The sequence below is a fragment of the Oncorhynchus nerka genome, linkage group LG6, assembly GCF_034236695.1.
Source record: "Oncorhynchus nerka isolate Pitt River linkage group LG6, Oner_Uvic_2.0, whole genome shotgun sequence".
NCBI classification, from domain to species: Eukaryota; Metazoa; Chordata; class Actinopteri; order Salmoniformes; family Salmonidae; genus Oncorhynchus; species Oncorhynchus nerka.
The window spans coordinates 45831763-45857601 of record NC_088401.1 but is presented as its reverse complement, the minus strand read 5'-3'; the positions used below and the strand labels follow the sequence as shown (position 1 = coordinate 45857601).

General features: G+C 42.0%; 1 protein-coding gene across 1 annotated transcript in view; it reads right to left on the bottom strand.

Annotated features, from left to right (window-relative positions):
• LOC115130020 (AF4/FMR2 family member 2-like) overlaps window positions 1-25839 on the bottom strand; it is a 178214-nt gene that overhangs the window by 45577 nt on the left and 106798 nt on the right. The window contains 2 exon segments of the mRNA XM_029660800.2: window positions 6447-6484; window positions 15017-15071. Coding sequence (XP_029516660.2) covers window positions 6447-6484; window positions 15017-15071 — 93 coding nt within the window.

Genomic DNA, 25839 nt, shown 5'->3' with positions numbered 1-25839 from the left:
TGTAATTACTGCCAAAGGTGCTTCAACAAAGTACTGAGTAAAGGGTCTGAATACTTAAGCAAATGTAATATTTCAGTTTTATATTTTTAATAAATTAGCCAAAATGTTTAAAACCTGTTTTTGCTTTGGCATTATCGGGTATTGTATGCAGATTGATGAGGAAAAAAACTACATTTAATTCATTTTTAGAATAAGGCTGTAATGCAACACAATGTGGAAAAAGTCAAGGGGTCGGAATACTTTCCGAAGGCACCTACACACCGCAATGTGTAAAAAAAGAAAATGCCACTGTAAAAAGAAAACACATTTTTTAATCAGATGAGTTTCCTTGGCTCCACCCAGTGAACGTTGTCTAATTAATAACATTATTGAAACATGCATTTTCATTGCTCGATTATTCACACAGAGCAGGTTTCCTGAAATGTTTTATTCTGTCTCCTTGCCATTCATCTTAGAGTTAAATCTAAGGGGCGGCAGGTAGCCTAGTGGTTAGAGTGTTGGACTAGTAACCGAAAGGTTGCAATATCAAATCCCCGAGCTGACGAGTTAAAAATATTTCTTTCTGCGCTCAACAAGGCAGTTAACCCCCTGTTCCTAGGCTGTCATTGTAAATAAGAATTTTTCTTAACTGACTTGCCTAGTTAAATTAAAAAATCTCAGCTTTTGTTTTACTTCCAAAGTATGTCAAAATGTTTGTCTACTACATTTTCTTTGTACTACAAAAAAGCCACAGAACTGGCCATTTCTGGAGCCTTTTGATACGAAAAGGGTATGTGGTAATTTTATCAGTAACACAATGAACATTGTTCGGGATGACCGACTTCGATAATGACACAATACTGATATGATACATAGAGTCACATTGTGAGGTGGAGAAAGATGAGTAATGATAGCAGAGAAAACAGGGCCTTGCAGATAGATAGGAAAAAAAGCATATTTTTCTCTCACTGCTTTTCTGTGCTCCCTGCCTGAGGAGGCGGTGATGGATTTGCTGCTTGACTGGTCATACAGATTGGTGCCGGCGATGGATGAGGCCCTGCCGCCCAGCTAGACTCAATACACACATTTTCTCACCTTCAGAACATTTACTTTCATGCCCTCCGATTTGGGGTGAGGCAACTTCCAAAGATTCGAATAGGATCCATAAATAAACAGCCCCATCTCTAAGGCCAATCCAAACACGACACAGAATGAAATTAACCAATCCATGAGGTGTAATATGGACACTGCCACCTCAATTGTTTACTGTGTTGTCGAAATTATGGTTGCCGCCGACAGCCAAAAGGCTATTATCAAGGGTCATACAGATTTAGCTGCGGTTCGAGGCTATGACAGATTCATGGTATTTATATTAAAAAATATATATAAACGCAACATGTAAACTGTTGGTTCCATGTTTCATGAGCTGAAATAAGAGCCCAGAATGTTCTATATGCACAAAAAGCTTATTTCTCTCAATTGTTTTGTACAAATTTGTTTACATCCCTGTTAGTGAGCATTACTCCTTTGCCATTATAATCCATACACTTGACAGGTGTGGCAAATATCAAGAAGCTGATTGAACAGCATCATCTTTGTACAGTTTTGTCACACAACACAATGCCATAGATGTCTCCAGTTGTGAGGGAGTGTGCTATTGGCATGCTGACTGCAGGAATGTCCCCCAGAGCTGTTGCCAGAGAATTAAATGTTAATTTCTCTACCATAAGCCGCCTCCAAAGTTTTTTAGTGAATTTGGTAGTAAGTCCAAACGGCTTCACAACCGCAGACCACGTGTAACCACGCCATCCCAGGACCTCCTCCACATCCGGCTTCTTCACCTGCGAGATTGTCTGAGGCCAGCCACCCGGACAGCTGATGAAACTGAGGAGTATTTCTGTCTGTAATAAAGCCCTTTTGTGGGGAAAAACTAATTCTGTTTGGCTGTTCCTGGCTCCCCAGTGGGTGGACCAAAGCCCTCCCAGGCCAACCCATGGCTGCGCCTCTGCTCAGTCATGTGAAATCGATTAATTAGGGTCTAATGAAGTTATTTCAATTTGCTGATTTCCGTCTATATGAAACTGTAACTCAGTAAAATCGTTGAAATTGTTGCATGTGTCGTTTATATTTTTGTTCATTATAGATGTTATCTGACACAGTCACAGAGAACAAACTGGATGTGTTGCTGACCTTCATGTCACACAAGATATGCTAATAACATAAAGCCCAGAACGTCCAGTATTAGAGGAACTGTTAAGAACGCTAAAGTATTGTAAGTGAAGTCAAGTAGGATCTGAACAACAGAAGAAATAAACACAAATAAACCTTGTGTCCTTAAGAAAAACAGGCCTCTAAATCAAACAGACAACTATTGAGTGTTGTGGGTATTTTTAAAATTCATTTTCTGCACATTTCCTGGTGCCCACATTTATCAGAGGCTTGCTAGCAATAGTTGTGAATGTCTCTCATTGGTTACAGCACAGTGGGACCACAGTCAACATGGATATCTGGATGGAACCAGCCCTGATCCTATACTGGAATATCATATTCCCAATCAGGGGAGGTGACTGGCTGATAGATTCCAAAGGCTATTACTTGTGTATATAAATAGTTTAAACCTAGAACTACAGGTCTGAAGCGAAGCACCTGAATACATATATTTCCCCCTTTCATTAGCTCTAGTTAGTAACTGAATGACAAAACACAGCCCTAATCCAAGTTCTAGTTACATGTCGACTTGAGATAAATGTAGGTGTACAGAATTATACCTGCACTATTAAAGGCGGTTCCACTCCCAAGTGTATTTACACTGTAAACAGGGTAGGGTTATGCATCACGCTGCAGGTTGGAATCATTGCTAATTCTTTCTCACCAGATGCCAATAGTACTTCCACACAATAGTATTCATCAGTGTGTGGCCTTTCGCCAATAGCGAATCACATTTACAGAGTCCCGTCGCATATGTCTAAATAAGGGAGAAGCAGCTTTTAACAATGCATGGTGATATGTCACATATGATGATGTGAATGGGCTGTGCTGGCTGCTTTCAATGACCCCCCAGGGGCCTGTAATCTCTGGAGCCTGTGTATAGTGTTTCCTATCTCCTACACTCTGTACTGTTGAGAGTAGTGACCTGACATTAGGGCCTGTATTCACTAAGTATCTCAGAGTAGTGTTGATCTAGAATCAGGTCCTACCTGTCCATATAATATTATTAATTGTGATCTAAAAGTCAAAACTGATCCTATATCAGCATTCCTACTCCGAGACATTTATTCATATGGGCCCAGGGTTCCCTAGGGATCACCACACCCATGTGTGGCCACGGCCATGCCAGCTGGTCCACCCTGAGAGCTGGCACAGCCACTATGCGTGGCGGGTGGAAAGGAGCCCTCAGCCCAGGACTCATCTGTGGGCGAAATTTTAATGGGCACATTCCTCGGCTGGGGCACTGCCCCCCTGTGCCCCCTGGCAACGGGGCAAGGAAGCGTATGGCAGGGGAGCACAATGGAAGTCTTGTCAGATAGCACAGCATCAACAACAACAACAATAGTAGAAATAGTTTTCCCTAAAGCAGCATCTGCCAAAAGGCTTTCCCCAAATATAGTCACAGTCATTCAGTGTGTTCAGAGCGAGAGATAAATATTTGAACTGCATGGCTATTAAAGCATGTATCTATTCAAAACACTCCACTTTGATGTCACACATTGAAACATAAAGATCTTTCCATCTGGGCCAATATGGAGAAGAGAGGCTATGTTCACACACACTGAATTAAAGACGAGAGGGAAAACAGAGTATGAGTAAAGTTAGCATATTTTCCTCGCAGCATGTGACCTCTGCCTCAGAGCTGCACCAGAAATCAATGTTCATTAGCTCGTCACAAACCTCTCACCACCACCACCACTATAACCCCACTATCAATATATGTTGGCTGCAGAAAATATTGCCATGCTCACCTCTTTAAATAGCTAGTACTTGTTCCCCTTGATGGGGGCCTAGATACTCTCATGAATGTTACTGTAGAATTTGAACTGTGTTTTATGTCTTTTTTGATATACTTGTTATTGACCACAGCCCAGTGGGTTCAGTTGAAGTTTAAGACTTGTTTAGTGGTTTTTCTTGGGGTTACATGGAGGGAGGTAGTGTTGGGGTTTCAATACAGACCCGGTTTAGGGAAGGAGACTGGGGTTTGGATTCCAACCTGGTTTAAGGTAAGGGGTAGGGTTTGGGTTAGGCAGTGGTCAATATGGTGGAGAGAGGAGTGTCTTGGTAGTGTATTGCTTATTCTATTGTTTTCTTCAGTGATGGGTTGTCTTTTGCTTTATTGAATGTATTTCTGTCCCAAAAGGTCCAGGTGCTCGTTCATTGTTTTCAGACCAGAGATTTCGTGAAAGTAGGTGACATGGATGTATTTAGGGAGGCGGTAGGCTGCTCTTATTGCTTTGTTCTGAATTATTTGTAGCTTGTATTTCTGTTGTGTTGATGTGGTTTTCCAGGCGAGGGGAAGAGTACTCGAAGACAGGCCTGTTGTAGCTTTGGTACACTTTCAATACAGTTATTGGCGCTGCTCCGGTACTCTTCCCCCACAGGGCTTTCAGGTGTTTGATTATTTACCCCCCTGCTGTTTCAATGGTTGCAATGCGAATTGTCGACTTCATGTCAAGCTGGAAAGCGACCACCAAGAATGTAGCTGTCTTCTTAATCTTCAGATGTTGTCCATACAGTGTCAGTGTGAGTGGCAGTTTAGATTTTGTAATTGTTTATTTCACTAAAGAGGGCATATTGTGTTGTTGTTAGGTCTAGTGGTAGCCTAGTGGTTAGAGCGTTGGACTAGTAACCGAAAGGTTGCAAGTTCGAATCCCTGAGCTGAAAATGTACAAATCTGTTGTTGCCCCTGAACAGGCAGTTAACCCACTGTTCCTAAGCCGTCATTGAAAATAAGAATTTGTTCTTAACTGACTTGCCTAGTAAAATAAAGGTAAAAAAAAAAGTTAGATATGGCAGGTTTTGGGCCATTAATCAAAAAAAATTATACAGGTCTGGAGCTTCTTAGCTACTTTTTGTGAGTGAATGGATGATGTCCAATAGCATAGGTCATCTACTGAATTGGGACACATTTCCAACTGTAGGGGGAGGGTAATAAATATCAGACATGTAGATTGAAAACAGGTGTGGACAGGACCGCAGCTTGTGGGATCCCGGGCAACAGGTCTGAAGGGTGTGGAGAATAATGAAACAAACTTTATGTTTATTTTCCACTGTGTAAGGAAGCTCTGGATGATTTTTATTGTTTTAACAAAGGCCTCTATGTCAAAAAGCACGGCAAGGAAAACAATTTTTTCGTTAAATTATCTTAAAATGCTTTCTGAGAGTCATAACATTTTCTCAGTGGTTAATCTCCCTTTTCTAAAACCAACTTGATGAATGATTTTCTGTACCCTGAGAGCTGTTATAAGGTAGTAGGGGGCTGTACAGTGATTGGGGATTTTATGAACATGATGTAGTGGGGGTTTATAAGTGGCCATGGGGGGCTATTACATGGTACTAAGGGACTGTGTGCGGTAGGGGGAGCTGTGTGTGGTACTTGGGGACTGTGTGTTGTACTAGTAGGGGGCTATGTGAGCTAGCTTGTGTGAAAGGGATGAGTGTGAGTACACATAAGTGTGTGTGTGGTGTTCTGGGGGGGGGCATGGCCGGGGGAATGCTCGCAGCATCTCCAGTCCCAGAGTCCCTTTTTGAGAAAGAGCTGCAGGCCATGTTTCACTCTGCCTTTCTTAATGAGCCCATTCACACAGCAGCCATAATACTCCCATGATTAGAGATGATAGAACACCCATACATCTACTGCGAAATGCATATTAATGCATTCATACTGGCACGCCCAGGAAAGGTGTCTACTCTACCTGCTCCGCTCTGCTCCACACAGGGGAGAAAAACTGCTTCAGGCCTGCGGTCATATAATATCTAAACCTCTAAAATAAAATGCTGACAGTATTTCAATTTAGTACATCCTCTGTGCTTTTTTTTTAAACATAATTATTATTTATGAACAACAGCCACGTATCCTTAGATCACATTCCATAGTTGTGTGTGTATACAGCAGGCAATTATACATTTCTATACTTAGCCCATGCCTGTTTTTTTCTCTCTCTCTGTTAAAGTCTACAGTGGAGTAATTTCATTATGCTGAAAATACACATTTTCACGCACTCTAAATCATGTATTTTCACAATTACAACACACCAGAGAAAGATATATGTAATTAAACTATACGGAGCAATGATCTGAGACAATCACAGCTTGTTTGCAATGACAGAAGTGTGATATAAACAGTTACTGATTACAGATATGTGTGCAGAACTGATCACTTGCAACCGCTTATGCAAAGAACAGGATGTCATCCAATACGCCTCACAGAGACGAATCAACACAAAGCCACCAGTTCAACATGATCTGGCACTTACCTAAGAGGTGTACTTCTGGGCTTGGGCTTCTCTGCTGCCTGAGAACACAATAACACAGCAGAGACAGAGTCCTGTTAGGTGCTGTACAGTGCAGAACATGCAGTATGTGATGTATAGTGATACCCATCTCTCTATACCACTAAGACATCAGCACAAATAGCCCTGAACTGGGGGAAGGATAAAAGGAGGGATGAATCACGGCCCTGGATGAAAGGACGTAGCTTCATGATGAATACAGATAGGCACTCAAACACGCACTTTCCTCTTCGTCTGTTTTGTCTGTTTATACTCCTTCCCTTTGGATGGAGGAATGGGAATGATTAAACGAAGCAGTGAGGTGTCCACTGCTCGATCAATGCTGTCTGGAGGCAAAAACAACTGTGTGATTTCATAGGACTGGGGAGTTTTAGAGAACTACGTAGGCCTGTTACGGTGACCGTATTACCGCCACACTGGCAATCACGAATCATGACCGCAGTCAAATTCCACGTGACCTTTTAGTCACGGTAACTGGTCTTCTCCAAGCTCGGATGCTGCTGATGGTCATTAGTAGCCTACAAAACGTGCTAACTGCCTGGTACTCAGCACTATATTGTCCCTCTAATCACTCTGACATAAATGCAAAATCAATGAAATCGAAAATCAAACCAAACACTTAATGAGAGTTCATGAGCTCCTGTTGCGCAACATTTCTATAGGAATTGTGTGATTGTGTGGGAAAACAGAGATTTGAATGCTTCTATTAAAAATAGGATCCCATCAGCTTTCTACATGCTAGCCCTACAATATTTATTTGTCAAGTTTCCTAATATTAAGCACATTGCTTCGCTTTACAATAGCAGGATAGCCTACCTGGCTGGCATGAAAACGAACAGTGGGAAAAGCGCCCTCTATTCGCTATATAAGTCATAGGTGACATGTATTTTATCCCCCTACCCCTGTTCTGAGACAGGTGCATGATAATGGTCCATTCTCATTCAAAACTAATTTCATATATACAGTACCAGTCAAAAGTTTGGACACACCTACTCATTCACCTACTCATCATTTTTGTATTATTCTACATTGTAGAATAATAGTGAAGTCAGCAAAACTATGAAATAACACAAATGGAATCATGTTTGTTAAAAAATATGTTATATTTAAGATTCTTGAAAGTAGCCACCCTTCACCTTGATGACAGCTTTGCACACCCTTGGCATTCTCTCAGCCGGCTCCCATTTTGGCTGTAGTATTGTGGCGCGTGAGAATGAGAGCACGCACTTCGTTATTTATCTCCGGTAATGAACATACTATTCTCCGTCTTAAATTTGATCATTTATTTACATATTAGGGTACCTGAGGATTGATTAGAAATGTTGTTGACTTATTTGGACAAAGTTTATTGGTAGCTTTTGAGATTCATTTGTATGCATTTTGAACGAGGGAAACCAGTGTATTACTGAATCAAGCGCACCAACTAAACTGACTTTTTGGGGATATAAAGGACTTTATCGAACAAAATTACCATTTGTTATGTAGCTGGGACCCTTGGGATTGCAAACAGAAGAAGATATTCAAAGGTAAGTGATTTTATTTCTTTATTTCCGCTATTTCTGCCTTGGAAAATGTCTGTAATGCTTTTGTGTATGGGGCACTGTCCTCAGATAATCGCATGGTATGCTTTCGCCAAAAAGACTTTTTGAAATCTGACAAAGCGGCTGGATTAACAAGAAGTTAAGCTTTTAAATGATGTAGGACATTTGTATTTTCATGAATGTTTGATATTACGATTTTGTGTTTTGAATTTGGCGTGTGTCACGTTCGTCATAACGAGGAGAACAAGGCGCAGCGTTAAATGAAGAACACTAAACAAACTAACAAAAATAACAAAATGAATGTGAAGCTATAAACACGAGTGCTGACATGCAACTACACATAGACAATAACCCACAAAACCAAAGTGGAAAATGGCAACCTAAATAGGATCCCCAAACAGAGACAATGATAAACAGCTGTCTCTGATTGGGAACCAATTCAGGCCACCAGTCCGCTCTTGTAGCACAGACCCGCAGATCATTGTCGGAGGCTCTGGACTGAGGATCCTCGCCGTAGGCCCCGGGCTGGGGACCCTCGCTGCGTGGATCATCGCCGGATGTTCTGGACTGGGGACCTTCGCTGGAGACCTCAGACTGGGGACCTTCGCTGGAGACCTCAGACTGGGGACCGTCGCTGGAGACCCCGGGCTGGGGACCATCGCTGGAGACCCCGGGGCTGGGGACCATCGCTGGAGACCCCGGGCTGGGGACCGTCGCTGGAGACCCCGGCCTGGGGACTGTCGCTGGAGACCCCGGCCTGGGGACCCCGGGCTGGGGACCGTCGCTGGAGACCCTGGACTGTGGCCCGTCGCTGGAGGCTCTGGACTGTGGCCCATCGTTGGAGGTTCCGGACTGTTGCCCGTCGTTGGAGGTTCCGGACTGTGGCCCGTTGTTGGAAGTTCCGGAATGTGGCCCGAACAGGGAGTACAGGAGGGGACTGAGCACGCACCCTTGTGGGTTCCCTGTGTTGAGGATCAACGAAGTGGATATATGGTTTCCTACCTTCACCCCCTGGGGGCGGCCCATCAGGAAGTCCAGGACACAATTGCACAGGGCGGGGTTGAGACCCAGGGCCTCAAGCTTAATTTTGAGTTTGGTGTTCAATGCTGAGCTATAGTCAATGAACAGCATTCTTACATAGGTATTCCTCTTGTCCAGATGGGATAGGGCAGTGTGCAGTGTGATGTGAGAGGCCCCGGTGCACAACTGAGCAAGAGGACAAGTACATTAGAGTGTCTAGTTTGAGAAAGACGTCTCACAAGACCTCAACTGGCAGCTTTATTAAATAGTACCCATAAAACACCAGTCTCAACAGTGAAGAAGCAACTCCGGGATGCTGGCCTTCTAGGCCATCTATCCACGGTTTCTGGTTAGGGTAGATTTTAATAGTCACAGTGGGTACAACATCTCCTATACACTTCCTTATAAACTCACTCACTGAATCAGCGTATACATCAATATTATTCTCTGAGGCTACCCGGAACATATTCCAGTCCACATGATTGGTCAGACCAGCGTTGAATAGTTCTTAGCATGGGTACTTCCTGTTTGAATTTCTGCCTATAGTAAGGGAGGAGCAAAATGGAGTCGTGGTCAGATTTGCTGAAAGGAGGGCGGGAAGTTAGAGTAGCAGTGATCCAGTGTTTTTCCAGCTCGAGTGCTATAGTCAATATACTGATATAATATAGGGAGCCTTGTGCTCAAATTTGCTTTGTTAAAATAACCAGCTACAATAAATGCAGCCTTCGGGATACATGGTTTCCAGTTTGCATAAAGTCCAGTGAAGTTCCTTGAGGGCTGTCGTTGTATCGGCTTCAGGTGGATATACACAGCTGTGACAATAACCAAAGAGAATTCCCTTGGGAGATAATACGGTCGGCATTTGATTATGACGAATTCTAGGTCAGGTGAACAAAAGGACTTGAATTCCTTTATGTTGTTACAATTACACCATGGGTCGTTAATCATGAAACATACAACCCTGCCCTTCTTCCCGGAGAGATGTTTACTTCTGTCAGCGAGACGCACAAAGAATCCAGGTGGCTGTACTGACTCCGACAACATATCCCGAGAGAGCCATGATTTCATGAAATATAGTATGTTACAATCCCTGATGTCTCTCTGGAAAGCAACCCTTGCCCTGATTTTGTTGACCTTGTTATCTAGAGACTGGACATTGGCCAGTAATATACTCGGAAGCGATGGGTGGTGTTCGCGCCTCCAAAGTCTGACCAGAAGACCACTCCGTCTTCGTCTTCTCCGGCAACGTTGTTGGTTCGGACGAAGGATCCGCTTCAAGAAAGTTGTATTCCTGGTCGTAGTGCTGGTAAGTTGCTCTGATATCCAATAGTTCTGTATGTAATAACACGTAAGATTTTCTGGGCTAACAATGTAAGAAATAATACATGAAAAAACTAAATACTGCAAAGTTTCCTAAGGACTAGAAGCGAGGCAGCCCTCTCTGTCAACGCCATTTTCTTGCATACCATACATTTGCACTTATAGACTCATGCCGTGTGCGCATTGCTGCTATGTGAAGAAATATGTTAATAGTTTATCAAAACTTTAAGCTAAACGTTCTGATCTGTTGCATCACCTCATTGCTTTTAAAATATTTCTTGATGTGAGTGGTTGTATTAATTCGGGATCTCTCGCATCCCACAACTGTCCCAGACTATGTAGAATACCAATAGAACAGTTAAACTTTTGTACCTTAGGGGATAGTAGATTTAAACATAATTAGAGTCGCATCATGCAGCCTTAGAATGTATTAAAAACCAAACATACAGTATAGCCCAACGTTTGTATCGCAAAAAAAGTTGCATAAATAACTCTAAATTAAGCATTTAGGAGGACCTGTTCCTTTGCTAACCACTCAACACAGAATAGCCGTGTGTGCACACTCCCTCAGAAATCATTTGGAGAAAATATCCTTTCTATTTTATTCATCAATGTTTATTATCTATGCATAGTCACTTTACAAATGATCTCGACTAACCTTTACCCCCTGTATACAGCCTCGTTACTGTTATTTCATTTTCTTGTGTTACATTTTTATGAGATTTTTTTTAACCTTAGTTTATTTAGTGAACATTTCATTAACTCTATTGTTGGTTAAGGTCTTGTTAGTAAGTATTTCGCAGTAAGGTCTACCTACACCTGTTGTATTCATCGCATGTGACAAATAAAAATGGATTTGATTTGATTTGTATTCTTCATACTATAAAATTATTTTAAAAATAATGCCACAGGTTTCTAAGCACATCCTGTGTGCTAAATGAACTAGTGTAGCCCACATCCATATGGCATAGCCAGGTCAGGGCCTAACACAAGGACAACTCAGAGTATACTATTCTGTTCATTTGAAATAGACTACATTTTCTTCATAATCATGTTTCTTTAGACCTATCTAAAATAAATCATGAATTTATTGTGATGGTGTAGGCTATATTATATAAATGGATCTATTAGACTTTTTAAAATGTAGATGTTCCAAATATCTGCATCAGTGGCTTGTAGGCTATGTGTGGAAGCCAGGAGATGCAAAATGTGTTTATGTTAATTAACAGTCAATTACCATGAGACTGGCAGTTATTTGCTTGACAATCACCGGCTGACAAAACTTCATGACCGCCACAGCCCTACCTACACCTACTATAGTAGCAGAGAGGCTTTGCATCGAATCAGAATTTCCACATTTAAAGTAGGCTACATGTCCACATACAGAATATAATACTTGTTACATTATACATTAGTAGGAAAGGTCTTGCTACTAAGCTATGGATTTCCATAGGCTTTGATTTGAACCTACATCACTGACACCTGACACTGATTTGAAGCACAGACAGGTGACAGTAATTTAATACTATGAGGATTGTTTGTTCAGCCCCCCTCCCCTTTTTCCCAAATGTATTCCCTATAATAGAACAACAACACATTGTAACAAACAAATGAACATTAAAGTGTTTCCTCTCCGATGACAGTTCAGTGGAAATAAATTACACATGCAGACAGACACAAGGGACCGTAGCATGCCACTTCACAGTGAATGAAGGGTGCACAGGGAGATGAGTGTCACTGCTACATCTGTAGTCCTGAAAATATGATGTAGCCCACAATGTGGGGGGTACAAAAAATAAAAAACATTGGTGTCAAGTCCTCTTTGAAAGCATATTCATCCTCTTAAATAGTGTTTGAGCAAGGTATAGAAATAAAACCCCTTGGCACCGACAAGTAGTGAAGCTGTTGGCCACCACAACCTGTCCCGACTACCACCAAGGCACAGGCAGGCCCACAGCCACACACTGGCCAGGCAGGCTAAGTTTATTGCTGTGACCATTGATCTGTGTACAGTCCATTTATCATTCATGAAAGGAGCCAGTGATCTTCACAGTATATTAGATGAAACAACTCAGATCATCTGTCAACTGCTCTCTTATTGCTGTTTCCCTCTCCACAGGGATTTGGGCTGCTTCCATCCTTCTTCCCCATTCGCAGGTTGCTAGGCAACGCAGCTGGGGGCATGGCTGCTAGTGTGTTTGGCTCGGCGGCGGCATAGATACGCACTCCAGCAAACTGTTTTAATGGCTGCTGGGGCTTTTTTCATGCTTATGAGCTGTCTTTGGGCTTTCGTTTCAGGGGTTGTGTGTGTGTGGGAAACTCAGAGGGTGGTTATCGCTAAGGAGGAGGAGAAGGGAGAGGGGAGGGATGGGGCTGTGCCAGTGTCATTTTTGTGACTACCATTAGATTTGCCTAAAAAGGCCAGCCATGACCAAGTGCTTATCTATATAACCAAGAGTAATACAACACAGCTCAAAGCAAGATGTTCATGAAATTGACACAAAAGGAATTCAACAATATTTAAGAATACTTCATTGTGGCAAGCAAGGAGAGTAATGCACTGCTATTGAATTTACTGGTCCATTGCCTGTAGAGAGGACAATATATTTCCAAAAGTGATGTATGCCACACAGTGATGTATGCCCCCAATTTGTTTTCAACCTGAATATTCAACTGTGGGGTGATTGAGAAGCATTAGCTCTGTTGTGAGATTAGTCTTACAGGGAGGGCAAAAAGGTCTGTTTTAAATTAGCTCATTCTAATACTAGTAGTTGATGATATCAGGATTTGAGACATCAGATGAACAGGCCTCTTCACTCACTCATCCGCCTTCAGATTCATCATCTCCATCTCCACTATCTCTTAACAAATTATGTCATTGAACTTCGATAACCCTTGTTAAAATACTATCATTAGTTTCCCCCCATCTATGGTGATCAGTCACAGCAGTATCCTATTCATTCTGGGTAGGGGGGCTGTTTTATCATTGAGAGAAAGCCGGCTAACATAAATAAAGACACCACTGTTTCTGATGACTAGATTTCTTCTTAATCCACCAGGACATCTGAATGAAAATATGGCTGTTGATTTAGAGGAGAATGTTTTCATTTGGTTGGCCCTTTCACTGCAGTACTTTTTGAAGAAACTAGGCAACACAACCCCGACTAATTGACCACAGTCCTCAATGATCCTCTGTGCTGCTGCAGAACTAAGCAATAGACCATTCTCACAAATTTGTTAAAAAAAATCCTACAATTCATACACAGCTAGAACATCTCCAGTGATTTCTGGTAGACAAAGAGGAGAGGGAAGGAAGTGCTTGCATAGAGAAAAAGGAGGAATGCATGAACAAAACAGGGTTGAGGTGTTTCTAGCTGATGAATAGCACCAGGTAGCTGAATAACAGTGAGGTCAGAGGTGCTAGCAGCTCCAGCAGTCCAGGCACAGCAAACCCCCCTGCCTCCTCCTAGCCCCCCTCTCCCATCTGAGAACCACACCCCTTCCCCTCAGTGCCAGGTGATTTGTCTGAGGTAGGGCTAGGCTGACCTTTTTATTATATCTACTGTCATAACTGCACCAAAGCTGGACTGAGAGCAACACACAAGAACAGGAGAGAAGGAGAGGGAAAGGGACGAAAAAATAAATCGAGACAGTGTATGTAGAGGAAAATCTGGAGAAAGAGAGGAGAGAGAGAGAGAGAGAGGGATGAGAGAGCGAAAAAAAAGAGAGAGCCTGGGCTGATGCTAATTGCTTTAGATACAGCACTATGTGGGCACTGGGAGATAGAAGCAGCAAAATTACTGCTGCAGGTTCTCCCCAGCCCCCTCCTGCATTCTCTGTCAAAAATATATTAATTATACCTCCTCTCTCCACTGCCCTGAGTCACATGTGCTGGAGCATGCTGATCCACTGTGTCTGGCACTCACACTGGGGCTGTGTGTGTGTGTATGTGTGTAAGTGTTTGTTTTTCTGTATGTGTGTGGGTGGGGGCGGGGGGTTAAGCTGGTTGCTTATATAAGGACAGGATGTGTTTTTTGTTTTTATCTGTATTGTTGTGCATGCAGAGGACAGGGGGAGGAGGGGGACCAAGCAGACTAGTGTGTGTTTATTTGTGTACAGACACTGCTGGTGTACTGCAGGCGATGACAGCGTGATAATGTACCATGCACTCATTTGCAGTAAGCCACTTATAAACACACAGAGATGCAAATGCATTTCACACACATACTGTACAGCACGCCACACACACACACACACACACACACACACACACACACACACACACACACACACACACACACACACACACACACACACACACACACACACACACACACACACACACACACACACACACACACACACACACACACACTAATATGGGAGTGCAGTGCTGTTGTTAGAGCGATATTAGAGCCCTGTATTCACTGAATGAGTATGATGGCTTCAGTGTTTAATAACTATTATTAAACTACCAACCGGTCGAAGGTCCTGAATGGATGATAACTATGATCAAAATACAGAAGAAGCACAATGAGAGCCATTTCGAATGAACTAATCCAATAGTTCCTGCTGTGTTATTTTCTGGCTCAGAAAAACATCACATAAAGAGATACAGTATACTGTACATAGAAGGGTGTTGATGAATATTACCTGTTGATCAGTGTCCTCTTCGTCACTGCTGATCTTCAGGTCATCCTCAAGCATTCTGCAGAAAGACACAGCACCAGTCTGGTCAAATAGACAGCTTCGGGTCACCAATTTATGTACTAATTTATTCAACAAACTTATACTGAGGTCTCCTTTATCATCCACCTCTCTATTTTGGGATTTTGCTTATGATAAAATATGAATTAAATGAATAACCCTTTAATAACCCTGCAACAATTCCCCATATAAAGTCAAAACATATAGTACTGCTCGAAAGAACTGGAAAGAACTTATATATTATTCAAATCAGTGCATGTAAAAGGTCTTTTTTTTTATTAGGACACTAGCACAATACTTTTTGGGATGATGTGCCATTATTTACAGAAGTGCAAAATGTATCTCTCCATAGTGAGGTTTGGCATTACTCTACTCTCTGTTATATATACCATCTTTCAATGCAATTCAACATTGAAAAAAAACATCCAATCCCTTAGCTTGCTTCAGACCATAAACTATCAAAAAGTGTTTTCAGAAAGAATGATGTCATCTGACAAATGGTTATGGGGTGTGATGACATCATAGTAAAAACACAATAAAACCGGGCCAGCAGGCAGGCTAGCAGCGAGCTAGCGCTTAGCAACCTACATTTCTACATAGAGTGGCTGACTGGCCCGGAGTGTCTAACACAACATGGCTGTTAAAAAATAACCCAGGCGGGGAATTTCCCCCTCAGTTAGAACAATAAAAGGAGCTCTATGAGAGAGGGAAATGTGTTTAAAGTTTACTTTTCTATGACCTAAGCTGTCGTGCAGCATCTTAGATTGGGCAGAACTTTGAACAAAACTGCCAGTCATTAACCTGATAATATTTAACAGATGTCAGGAGAAGAAATCTTCGCAAAAACACAAAACCAGGTGGCTGAGGTGGACGCTTCCAGTGGATTTGCACTCAGTTGGAGCCAAGCTGGGGGGGGGGTAATGTCTGTATGTACATGCATGTGTGAGTGTGTGTGTGAGTGTGTGTGTGAATTTGAGAGAGAGACACAGAAGAAAATAGAAAAAGAGAAAAATAAAGAAAGAGGGAGGGAGGGATGGAGAAAGAAGAGAGGGACAAACATGGTATATTTCATTTTTAACTTCTCTCTCCAGCCGGTGTGGATAATCCAGCCTTTAATTGGAGACAAATCAATAGTAGGAAAAAGCACACCTATAAATTCACCTGAACAGTGTACACTGCAGCATCTTACCCACAGCCCTATTCACTCTAGGAGGAGAGGCGTGGTTAAACGTTTCACTTTTATGACACCCCAAAAGACGTGTATAAAAACGATACCCTCTTAAAGGAGTCCTGAAGAACCTATAAATGATGAACGTAGGCTCGGTGCACATCTGTTTGAAACATTGATAGACCTCCGATCCAAATGAACTGCTTGAAAAATAATTAGCCCCAGGACATCTCCCTCTGTCAGGAAACCACAGATACGCAGTTGCAACAACATATCAGGACTAACAGGACTTTATAATAAATACCTTTGAGGATAAATAATAGATATAGACTGTTTCAGCCTGAGAGTGAGACAGTGTTTTTAATGGACTAATTGGGGCTGTGTTTATCATTTTGCTAAATTAACCTTCAAACCACAAGGAGGACAAGGAGTTAAACTGAGTTTTATATTATTTTAACTTGAATATAAACACTTTGGCAGCACAGCTAGAAGTGAGCTCACAGAAATATTCACCTCATTACAATTGGCACACCATGAGATATAGAGACCCAATCTGCATTAAGTCATTTAAATTATATATTTTTAAACCCCTTCTTTCCTACTTGGCATTAGTTGAGTGTATGCTTAAGGTTTGACGTTTTGGCAAACATATGTGTTCTTTTACAGGCGCTCAAAGCACCTTGATAAACCTGAGTGAAACGCAGTCTAATGATTTAAAATAGGATTAGAGTCAGCTCTGGTGAAGCCTTGAGAAATAATGTGATTTACAACATCCTATCTTACTACCAGGACCATTAACATGGAAACAGAATTACCAACCCACACCATGTCTTTTTCACTGATGCCACCCATGAGTGAGGCTCATTTGAATTGTGTGGTTGGCACTGGCACTGTTTCGTCCTGTTCCTTTGCTTTTACAAAAGACACAGTACAGGAGTGTCTAGGTCAGGGTAGAAGTGTCTTGGGTAGGTCAGGAGTGTCTAGGGCAGGGCAGGGCAGGAAAGGGCAAAGGGAGGGTCAGGAAGTGGAAGATTAGTCAGGGCAGCAGGGCAGTTCAAGGGGTGAAGGGAGGAGGGGTGATAGGGGGAGAGAAGAGAAGAGGAGGGGAAAATAGAGATGAGAGGCAGTACAGAGCTGAAGAGGGCAAGTCCAGACTAGAGCAGCACAGCTGGTGGAGTGAAGCAACACAGCAACACGCGGTGACAGAGTCTCCTGGCACTAGCCCACTAGAGAGCTAGCGTAATGATAGGGAGGGACAGGCACAGGCTGTGATCATTAGCCACCAGCTAACTCCCAATCACTACCTCTGTCTATCTGTCAGCACCCTCAGGGAAAATCTCTCTCCACCCTTCCAGCCTTTCAGAATTCACATATACTGGAGACAAACTATGATAAGTCTTTAGAAATAATACATATTACACAGACAAATGTTCAATAATTGTTGTGATAAGTAACTATGATACTCTGAATGAACTGGATGCTGGAATTTTGATAAGGTATTATATATTATTTTAATGTACTTCATATTAAGTAATGTGGATATCAAGAGTGCCTATATGGCTTCAAATGTTTTTATTGCATTACCTTATGAAAATCATGTGTGACTTGAGCATGTCTGACTGACATGACAAGCTGTCGAGAAAATAAAAGAAACCACCAAAACACTTTCTCAGTAAATCGTATAAATGTGGTAAATGGCGGTTGTCCGAGGCACTACCGAAAAGCATTCGAAACATATCTAATCACCAATGTCCTGATGTTGACATTTCTCCTGAACACAGAATTAAACTCTTTGTCACTGAGTGTAGTACATGTCAATGTGTCACTGATACATAATTGCACTCATCAACAAGACCACTCTCTTGGGCACTGCAGTAACCCTCCCTCCCCCTACTGCCCACTGTATTACTGTTATTATCCCCCTGCATGCTCTCACAGTATTTTTAAATGGAGCGAAAGGGCTGCTAGATTGGCATTTAAGAGTGACCCTCCGTGTTTTCAGTTTGATGACAGAGGTCGACTTTGTTAAGCGAATAGACCACCGCTTTTTCCCATTTAGCTAGGTGGGCTGGAAGCTCCACAATAGCTACATCTCTCTCCTGTCTATTTATGGGCGCGAGGGAGGCATGTCACCACTCACCAGGCAGCTGGGGACCATGGGAGTGTGACCCACCCTCCTCAGAGAGCTTCTGGAGGTGGAAGATGGGGAAGGGAGGAGGGTTGTACTGTACACCCTGGGATGTGACACTTCACCGGGGGATGACTGACACCCCTGAGCCTCTATCCTTCCACGTCCCTGGTACCTGGTAACTAACTCCATGGTACTGTGCCAGGAGACAGACACATCGTCATGATGAGGGAGGCCATGCGTCATCTCTTGGGCCCAGAGAGAGACAGCATCATCTCAGGGGTATCAGATATGTGTGTGTGTCAGAGGGGACATACAGTAACTGACTCTAATATCCCCTACAGTGACAGCTCTGTCACTGTCGAGCTGTACTGTCATAGTGAGAGAGATATAAATGAAGGAGAGGGTTAAATGTAGATGCTATATTTTACTGTTGTGTATGTGGGTGGGTTTGATGATGACAGGGTTAATTTTGGGTAATGCAATGGTTCTTGTGATTCCCTGATGCTGTGTTAGACAAGGACAGGAAGGAGAGGCTGAGGGGAGGTGAGATACATTAGGCTTGTTAAGTTTCCCCTTAGAGGCATAAGAGAACATTTCTCCAGCCTTTCCTGTGTACCTACCTTTTCTCTATTCCCTCCGGAGCGAAAGCCTGCAAATGCAGTAACTGTGGGGGCCTTAAAACGAGTGTGCTTTTAAATAAGCATTCAATCCATCTCCGCGTTACTGTGTCAATCAGTTCCGAGGTACACGGAAATGCACTTGGACAGATGGAAGTAAATAAATATGCTGTGCATTACCCTAGGAGAAGTGTGTATGTTTTTATTGTGTGTGTTTCCTTGTGTGTGTGTTTGTGTGTGTGTGTGTGTCGAGAGCTCACATGCAAAGTGCCTGTCGTCCGCTGTGCTCCTGTCTCCTGCCCTGAGACGCTGCTTTGTTCCAGATCTGTCACTTAGAGCAGTCGTCGGAGGATCCAGTCAGCTGAGAGAGGGCCATCAACACTCCCAACATCACTACCCATGCCATGTGTGTGTGTGTGTGTGTGTGTGTGTGTGTGTGTGTGTGTGTGTGTGTGTGTGTGTGTGTGTGTGTTTGTGTGTGTGTGTGTGTGTGTGTGTGTGTGTGTGTGTGTGTGTGTGTGTGTGTGTGTGTGTGTGGAGTCTGAAGCATAGGATGCATAGGAATAAGTGAATACGAGATAAAGGACCACGTAACGAGAGAATACTGTACATGTTTAAATGCATATGGAATGAGACTATTCTGTATTGAAGAAATGACTGTGTATACTATGAATGGGGAGCATAGAAACAGAGTTCCGGTGAGAGCTACAGGGATCAGAGGGAAAGCATCCTGAATCCTCTCCTCTCCTCTCCTCTCCTCTCCTCTCCTCTCCTCTCCTCTCCTCTCCTCTCCTCTCCTCTCCTCTCCTCTCCTCTCCTCTCCTCTCCTCTCCTCTCCTCTCCTCTCCTGTCCTTTGCTGCTCCCTCCTTCTAGTTTTCTGCCAGGCCTGCCTCTGATTTAGAGTAAGGGTTCTCTCTGGCCCCTCTACACACACACACGCAGGGCCCCAGCCATACTCTGAAGCCTCGCTTTTTCTAAGCGATGGATTATTTAGATTGGCCGTGAGCCATCTACCACTCTAATTTCCGAGAGCTTGAGAGAGAGAGCTGACTGGAGTGTCACATCAAGAGGCTACGTTGACGCTTGTGATGGATGCCTTTCCCTCGTCTCCTCTGCCTGCCTGTGAGGCTCCACTCTGTTCTCTGCATTTATTTCCACCAAGTAGGAAACATCTGACTACTTATTTTTTCAAACTCCCCTGTCTTAGTCGCATATAACAAGCACTCGCCTCACCATTAAAGGCACTTGAATATATAAAGTTGGTGGTCATGAATTCCCTGCAAATATTTATCTTTAGAGTGATAGTACCAAGAACACACATTGTTTGGTGGCTTCCAAACAACTTACAGTAGAGAGCTCTACTTACTGTAAGTAACACTCAGGTCCCTCCTCAATACCTTATTCAATGCTTTCTGATAGTATGTTCACAGCAATTTTATGTGTGTGTTGTGATGATACTATATTACATTTGTGTGGAAGGACACAGTAAACACATGTTGAGGGTACAACAAACATTATTATCCTTCAAATAACATTTCTGAAGAAAAGCATGAAAAGAGTAATTTTTTCCAAAACTCTATTTTACGAAGGGTCTTTGGTAGAACTGTGATTTGAGCAGTGGTTGTTGCCATGGCAGTGTGTGCGTGTGTGCATTTGTGTCTGTGTGTGTGTGTGTTTGTGTAAGTAGTGGCGAGAGGTGGGGGGGAGGGGGAGGGGGTTGTGTGACGAGGAGCGCCGGAGGGGGCTGTGATGCAGTTCGGGTCCAAACACAAGGCCTCATTAGAGTCTGGAGCCTCAGCCTTCTGCCATGGCAGCCCTGCAGGCCACATGCAACCTTTCCCAAGCAAGCAAGCAGCCTCTCTCTCTCTCTCTCTACTTTGATGAATTCTACTTTGATGACTTCCTGACTTTATTTAGGTCTGCAGACCCATGTGATATAAATACTGTGAATCACAGAGCCATCACCAGGAGCCAATCAGATGGAAGCAAATGAGGCATGTTTGTTGATTGCTCCTACAGGGTTTGCTTCTTCATACTAGAAGAACTTTGTGTTATTTCAGCATGCAGGGATGTTGTTTATGATACGTGCTGAATAAAGCATTATCGGTTAAGTATGTTGAGGTCATTGCATACTTTGTGTCCTGGCTCCTCAGTAACCATGAAAACACTGGCACACATGATTGCGTTGTGAGGACAATTACTTCATGTCAATGCTACAGTGACAACACTGACAGCTTTGAAACTGACATGTTCAACTTCTCATCATATCAATGATGCCAAAAACTGGTTTCATGACACACTAAACATAAACAATGAAACATGTGAGATCGTCATATCTAAATGTGACCCGTTTCAGGAAGCTAGACGTATGTTGCACATCACTACTTCATTGGAGAGGCATTTGAAGGTAAAATTACCAAAACAAACTTTTTTTTTCCAGAAATGCCTTCTGGAACATGTAAACTCTCATGTGCCTTAATAACAAACTTGTATGCCATCTGTAAATACAAATTAAATTGTTAAATTACGAGACTAGTTAGTTTAGCCACGGAAAAAGACAGGAACCTTCCCGCTAGCCATGATTGGCTGAGAAATGGATGGGCTGGACATACCGAGAGATGTCTATAACGTGAGCTGATCAGTATGTGTAGATAAGCCCTGCTACCTCAGCTTTTTTGTTAGCCTGGAGAACTGCAAAGGTGTTGCTATTGCTCTCAACAACATCGCTACCCTGGATTTAGCAGGCGTTATAGGCAGTGGGGAAAAGTTGTGATGGAGTACATTCTGCACACGGTCAGTGTGAACCGGAGTAACTTGACACAACACCAGCCAAACAAGCTGTACAAACAAAACAGTTAAAGGGGTTCCAGTCTGCTGTGAAGCATTCATACATGTAGAGTACCAGTCAAATGTTTGGACACACCTACTCGTTCACGGGTTTTTCTTTCTTTTTTAAATATTTTCTACTTTATAGAATAATAGGGAAGACATCAAAACTATGAAATAACACACACGGAATCATGTAGTAAGCAAAAAAAGTGTTAAACAAATCACAAAATATTTTATATTTAAGATTCTTCAAAGTAGCCACCCTTTGCCTTGATGACAGCTTCGCACACTCATGGCATTCTCTCAATGGGTAAGATTCGAGCTACGTTTTCAGATATTATACTTTCCTAATTTTGTCAGAAAGTTGTTTTCATTGCAAGTTAAAACGTACTGTTAGCTAGCTAGTGAATGTGAGCTTGCTGGCATGCTAGATTACGTTATGTTATGTGTATGATTGCTAGTTATAGCCTAATGTCAGCTAGATAGATAATATTAAACCTAGTTCATTAGCTTTAGCTACTTGCAGATTCATACTACAGCATTTCATGCATTGTGGCTAGCTATGACAATCCGTTTGTCTTGCTAGTAATATGAGTGGGATTATGGTTCATTGTTTAGCTAGCTAGCTAAATGTTTAAACAAAATAATTCACTTGCCAGATGATTAAATTACTCAAGGTAGCTAGGTGTGTCTGGGGGTGATTACGGCCATCTATTGTATTTCATGAACATGTTTACTTGTCTAGACAATAGTGACCCATCCACTTAGCTAGATGTGTCTGGGGGGTGGTTATACCATTTCTATCACATTTAGACAAGTGTCTGGTAGAGGTGTGCCGATATGGCCCTACTCGTATTTGTAATGGACAGTTGATAGTCGGATCGGATGATATTCGTGATGGGGAAAAAATGAAGTGTTTTTTTTATATGCCTAAATAATTGTTGGCAAAATACTATACCCCCCTGCTTGTTCTCACTGCAAAAACAGCTGAAGAATAGGGCAGCGCAAGGAGGGGTGGGTGTGTATGTGTGTCTGTGTGTGTGTGTCCTCAACTTGCAGTGGGCAGTCAAGTTTGCTGTCACTCAGTCAGAATGCGCATTGCGTTTCATATTTTTTCCATACCCTTGCCCCACTTGTTAGATATTATGCGCATTGATAGCTTGATAGCAAACGTCCTCGCCATGTGATTTATCATAGTAGCAGGCAGCAGTAATCTAAATGATCAGACTGAAAAAATACAAGGAAAAGTGATCTGGTTAAATTATGAAGCGAGTGGACAGAGAACAGCTTCAGTCAATCTACAGCTCCAGTCAATCCAATCAGAGCAGCAGGATCAAAGTACAGCCCGCTCTTCTCTTTACAGGCAGACTATCCAGTTGAGTTATTTAGGCCACGCACATGACTGACTCAAAGACAGTACAGTATAATTTAGAAATTCTATTATTGACGCATGAGAAACATGCTTGCATTTTTATTTATTTTTACAAATAGGGCACACCCCTATTTTCTGGGTCAGCATCATCTAATAATTATAAAATATTTTTATCTGGACACGTTCTATTTTTGATATTGCTACTATGCAAATATGCAAGTAACCATTTTGCTGTAAGGTTTACACCTTCTGTATCCTGTGCATGTGACAAATAAACATAGATTTTACTTGATACAGTGTGTGTTTACCAGAGACGGTAACGTTCAGAACAACATGACCTGCACCAAAGTCAGATTAGGATATAGGCCAAGGACTAGATTTAATGCTATTCCTTATTGTTTTTCCTTATTGTAGTCTACTACTTTTACTACTTATAGTCTTGAAATCTTTAGTTGTTTGCTACACTACCTTACTCACTCTGTTTAGCACATGGCCTCACATGTGAATCCTTAAAGAGATGGGTAGGGATAAGGCTTAAGAGGGTGTGAACGATGCTGAATAGGTGTAGACAAAGATTTTGCTACATAAGACCGAATCGAGGTGGTCGGTCAAAAATAGACAGCTTCATGATTTTGGATGACGATCCATATGTACGATGTAAGTCCATGGATCACTGCACTTGGTTAGCTGACAGCTGTCGCATACAGACAGGCTACCTCCCTGGAAGACCAGATCTGCTACAAATGAGCCCCTCTTTCTCCTAAAATGTTTCATTTTATTTTCCCAGATGCCGTCCTTTTGAAATTCAAAGTGATTCCATTATTCATGATCTCACTTATCTCATCTTAAATCATCTCTGCATTCCTACTTATTTTGTCTTATATGAGCGCACACAGGGACCGAGGTAAGCATTGGAAGTGAAGCTAGGATATAATGTATACATGTTTATAGAGAGCAATAAAGGCTCTGAGTACCATAACACAACACAGATTTAACAGCTACAGCGGAGTGTTTTAATATAAAAGCTAATACTGCCACTCACTTGTGCTTATACTGCATTTCCTGTGTTAGTAGCAGGGAAAGAAAGAGACACTGCTTGATCTGAAGTCGATGCATTCAGCTCCGCCAGACAAAGCTGGTATTGACACAAATGCTCTTTCCTTGGACTCGTTAAATCATTGAAGACTTCTCCAATAAGAGCAGTGTCATTGAGCGACACAAAAGCAGAATCTTGTGTTCAATTGGGAAAAAGGCCTACTGTGGAACATTGGAGAGCATTCAAAAAGATAGAACGCTTGCCTTGCAGCAAGAAACATCACTGCCCCTTTTTCTCATTCTCTGGGACTCAAAACGATGCCTTTCAGTCTTTAATTTGTGTACTCTGTTTATTGTATAAATCCTATCATCAACTATCATAATTGTGGTATCTTTCAAGAGGAATCCATGTAATCTATCACAAGACATCTACTGGCCCTTTTGGGTACTTCAGATTATCACAGATGTCTGTAATTATCTTTTGCCCTCTCTCTGGCCTTATCTTTATGTAAAATAAATTAAATTATTAAATACGATGACAAAAAAGAAATCTGAACAAAGCTGTAAATCATTATCCTAAATATAAACCATCAACTTAGTGAATACCATTGGTGTTTAATATGAGAGTTTCAGCATGAAATATCCTTTATATTTGTTTTACACACTTTTATTTATTTTACTATGTCAATATATTTGTTGTCAATGTTTTGGAGTCAAACTGGTAGCTTTTGTGGAAAAGAATAAATAGTTGGACGAGTTGCAGAGGTAATTGAAAATAATAGCATTGTTGATTAAATGCTTTTTTCATTCATTAGTCCATTTTCTCTTGAACCATATGGTCTATCTATTAGAAACTCATGGAAAATATGGACACAGATATACAAAAGAATTGCCGATATATAAATATATGTTTTTAAATTATTCAAATATAAATTAACAAAGTTACGATAGGTTGCCATAGGTTTTCTATTAATTACCTAAATTACTGAAGATTCCGGTAACTTTAGTAAATTATCGGTAGCTTTGTAACCCTACCGTCAGTACGAAGAGGAAAGAACTGATCCCAGCCATGAAAGCTGCCAGAGTGCGTAGGGACATTGCTTACATCCGCAATGACAGGCTCATTGTCCACCTTTTCTCCCAGAAGCCTGAAGGGATGAGAGAGCCAAGCCTATGGGTTCGTAGCTTCAACCCCGCAGCACAGAAACCCACACCAATTGATTATTGGGCTGCTGAATGTATATTTTTTGTTTGCTCTTTTCAGTATTATGTCTCTGATAAGCTACCCAGGAAAGGGCTGAAAATAGCCCATATTAATATATGTAGCCTTAGAAATAAGGTTAATGAAATCAATAACTTGCTAGCATCAGATAACATTCATATATTAGCCATTTCTGAGACTCACTTCGATAATTAATTTAATGATACAGCAGTAGCAATACAAGGATATAACATCTATAGAAGAGACAGAAATGCTTATGGGGGAGGTGTTGCTGTATATATTCAGAGCCATATCCTGTAATGCTTAGAGCAGATCTTTATGTCAAGCCTTTTCTTTTGGGGTGTTGCTATAGGCCACCAAGTGCTAACAGTCAGTATCTAAATAACATGTGTGA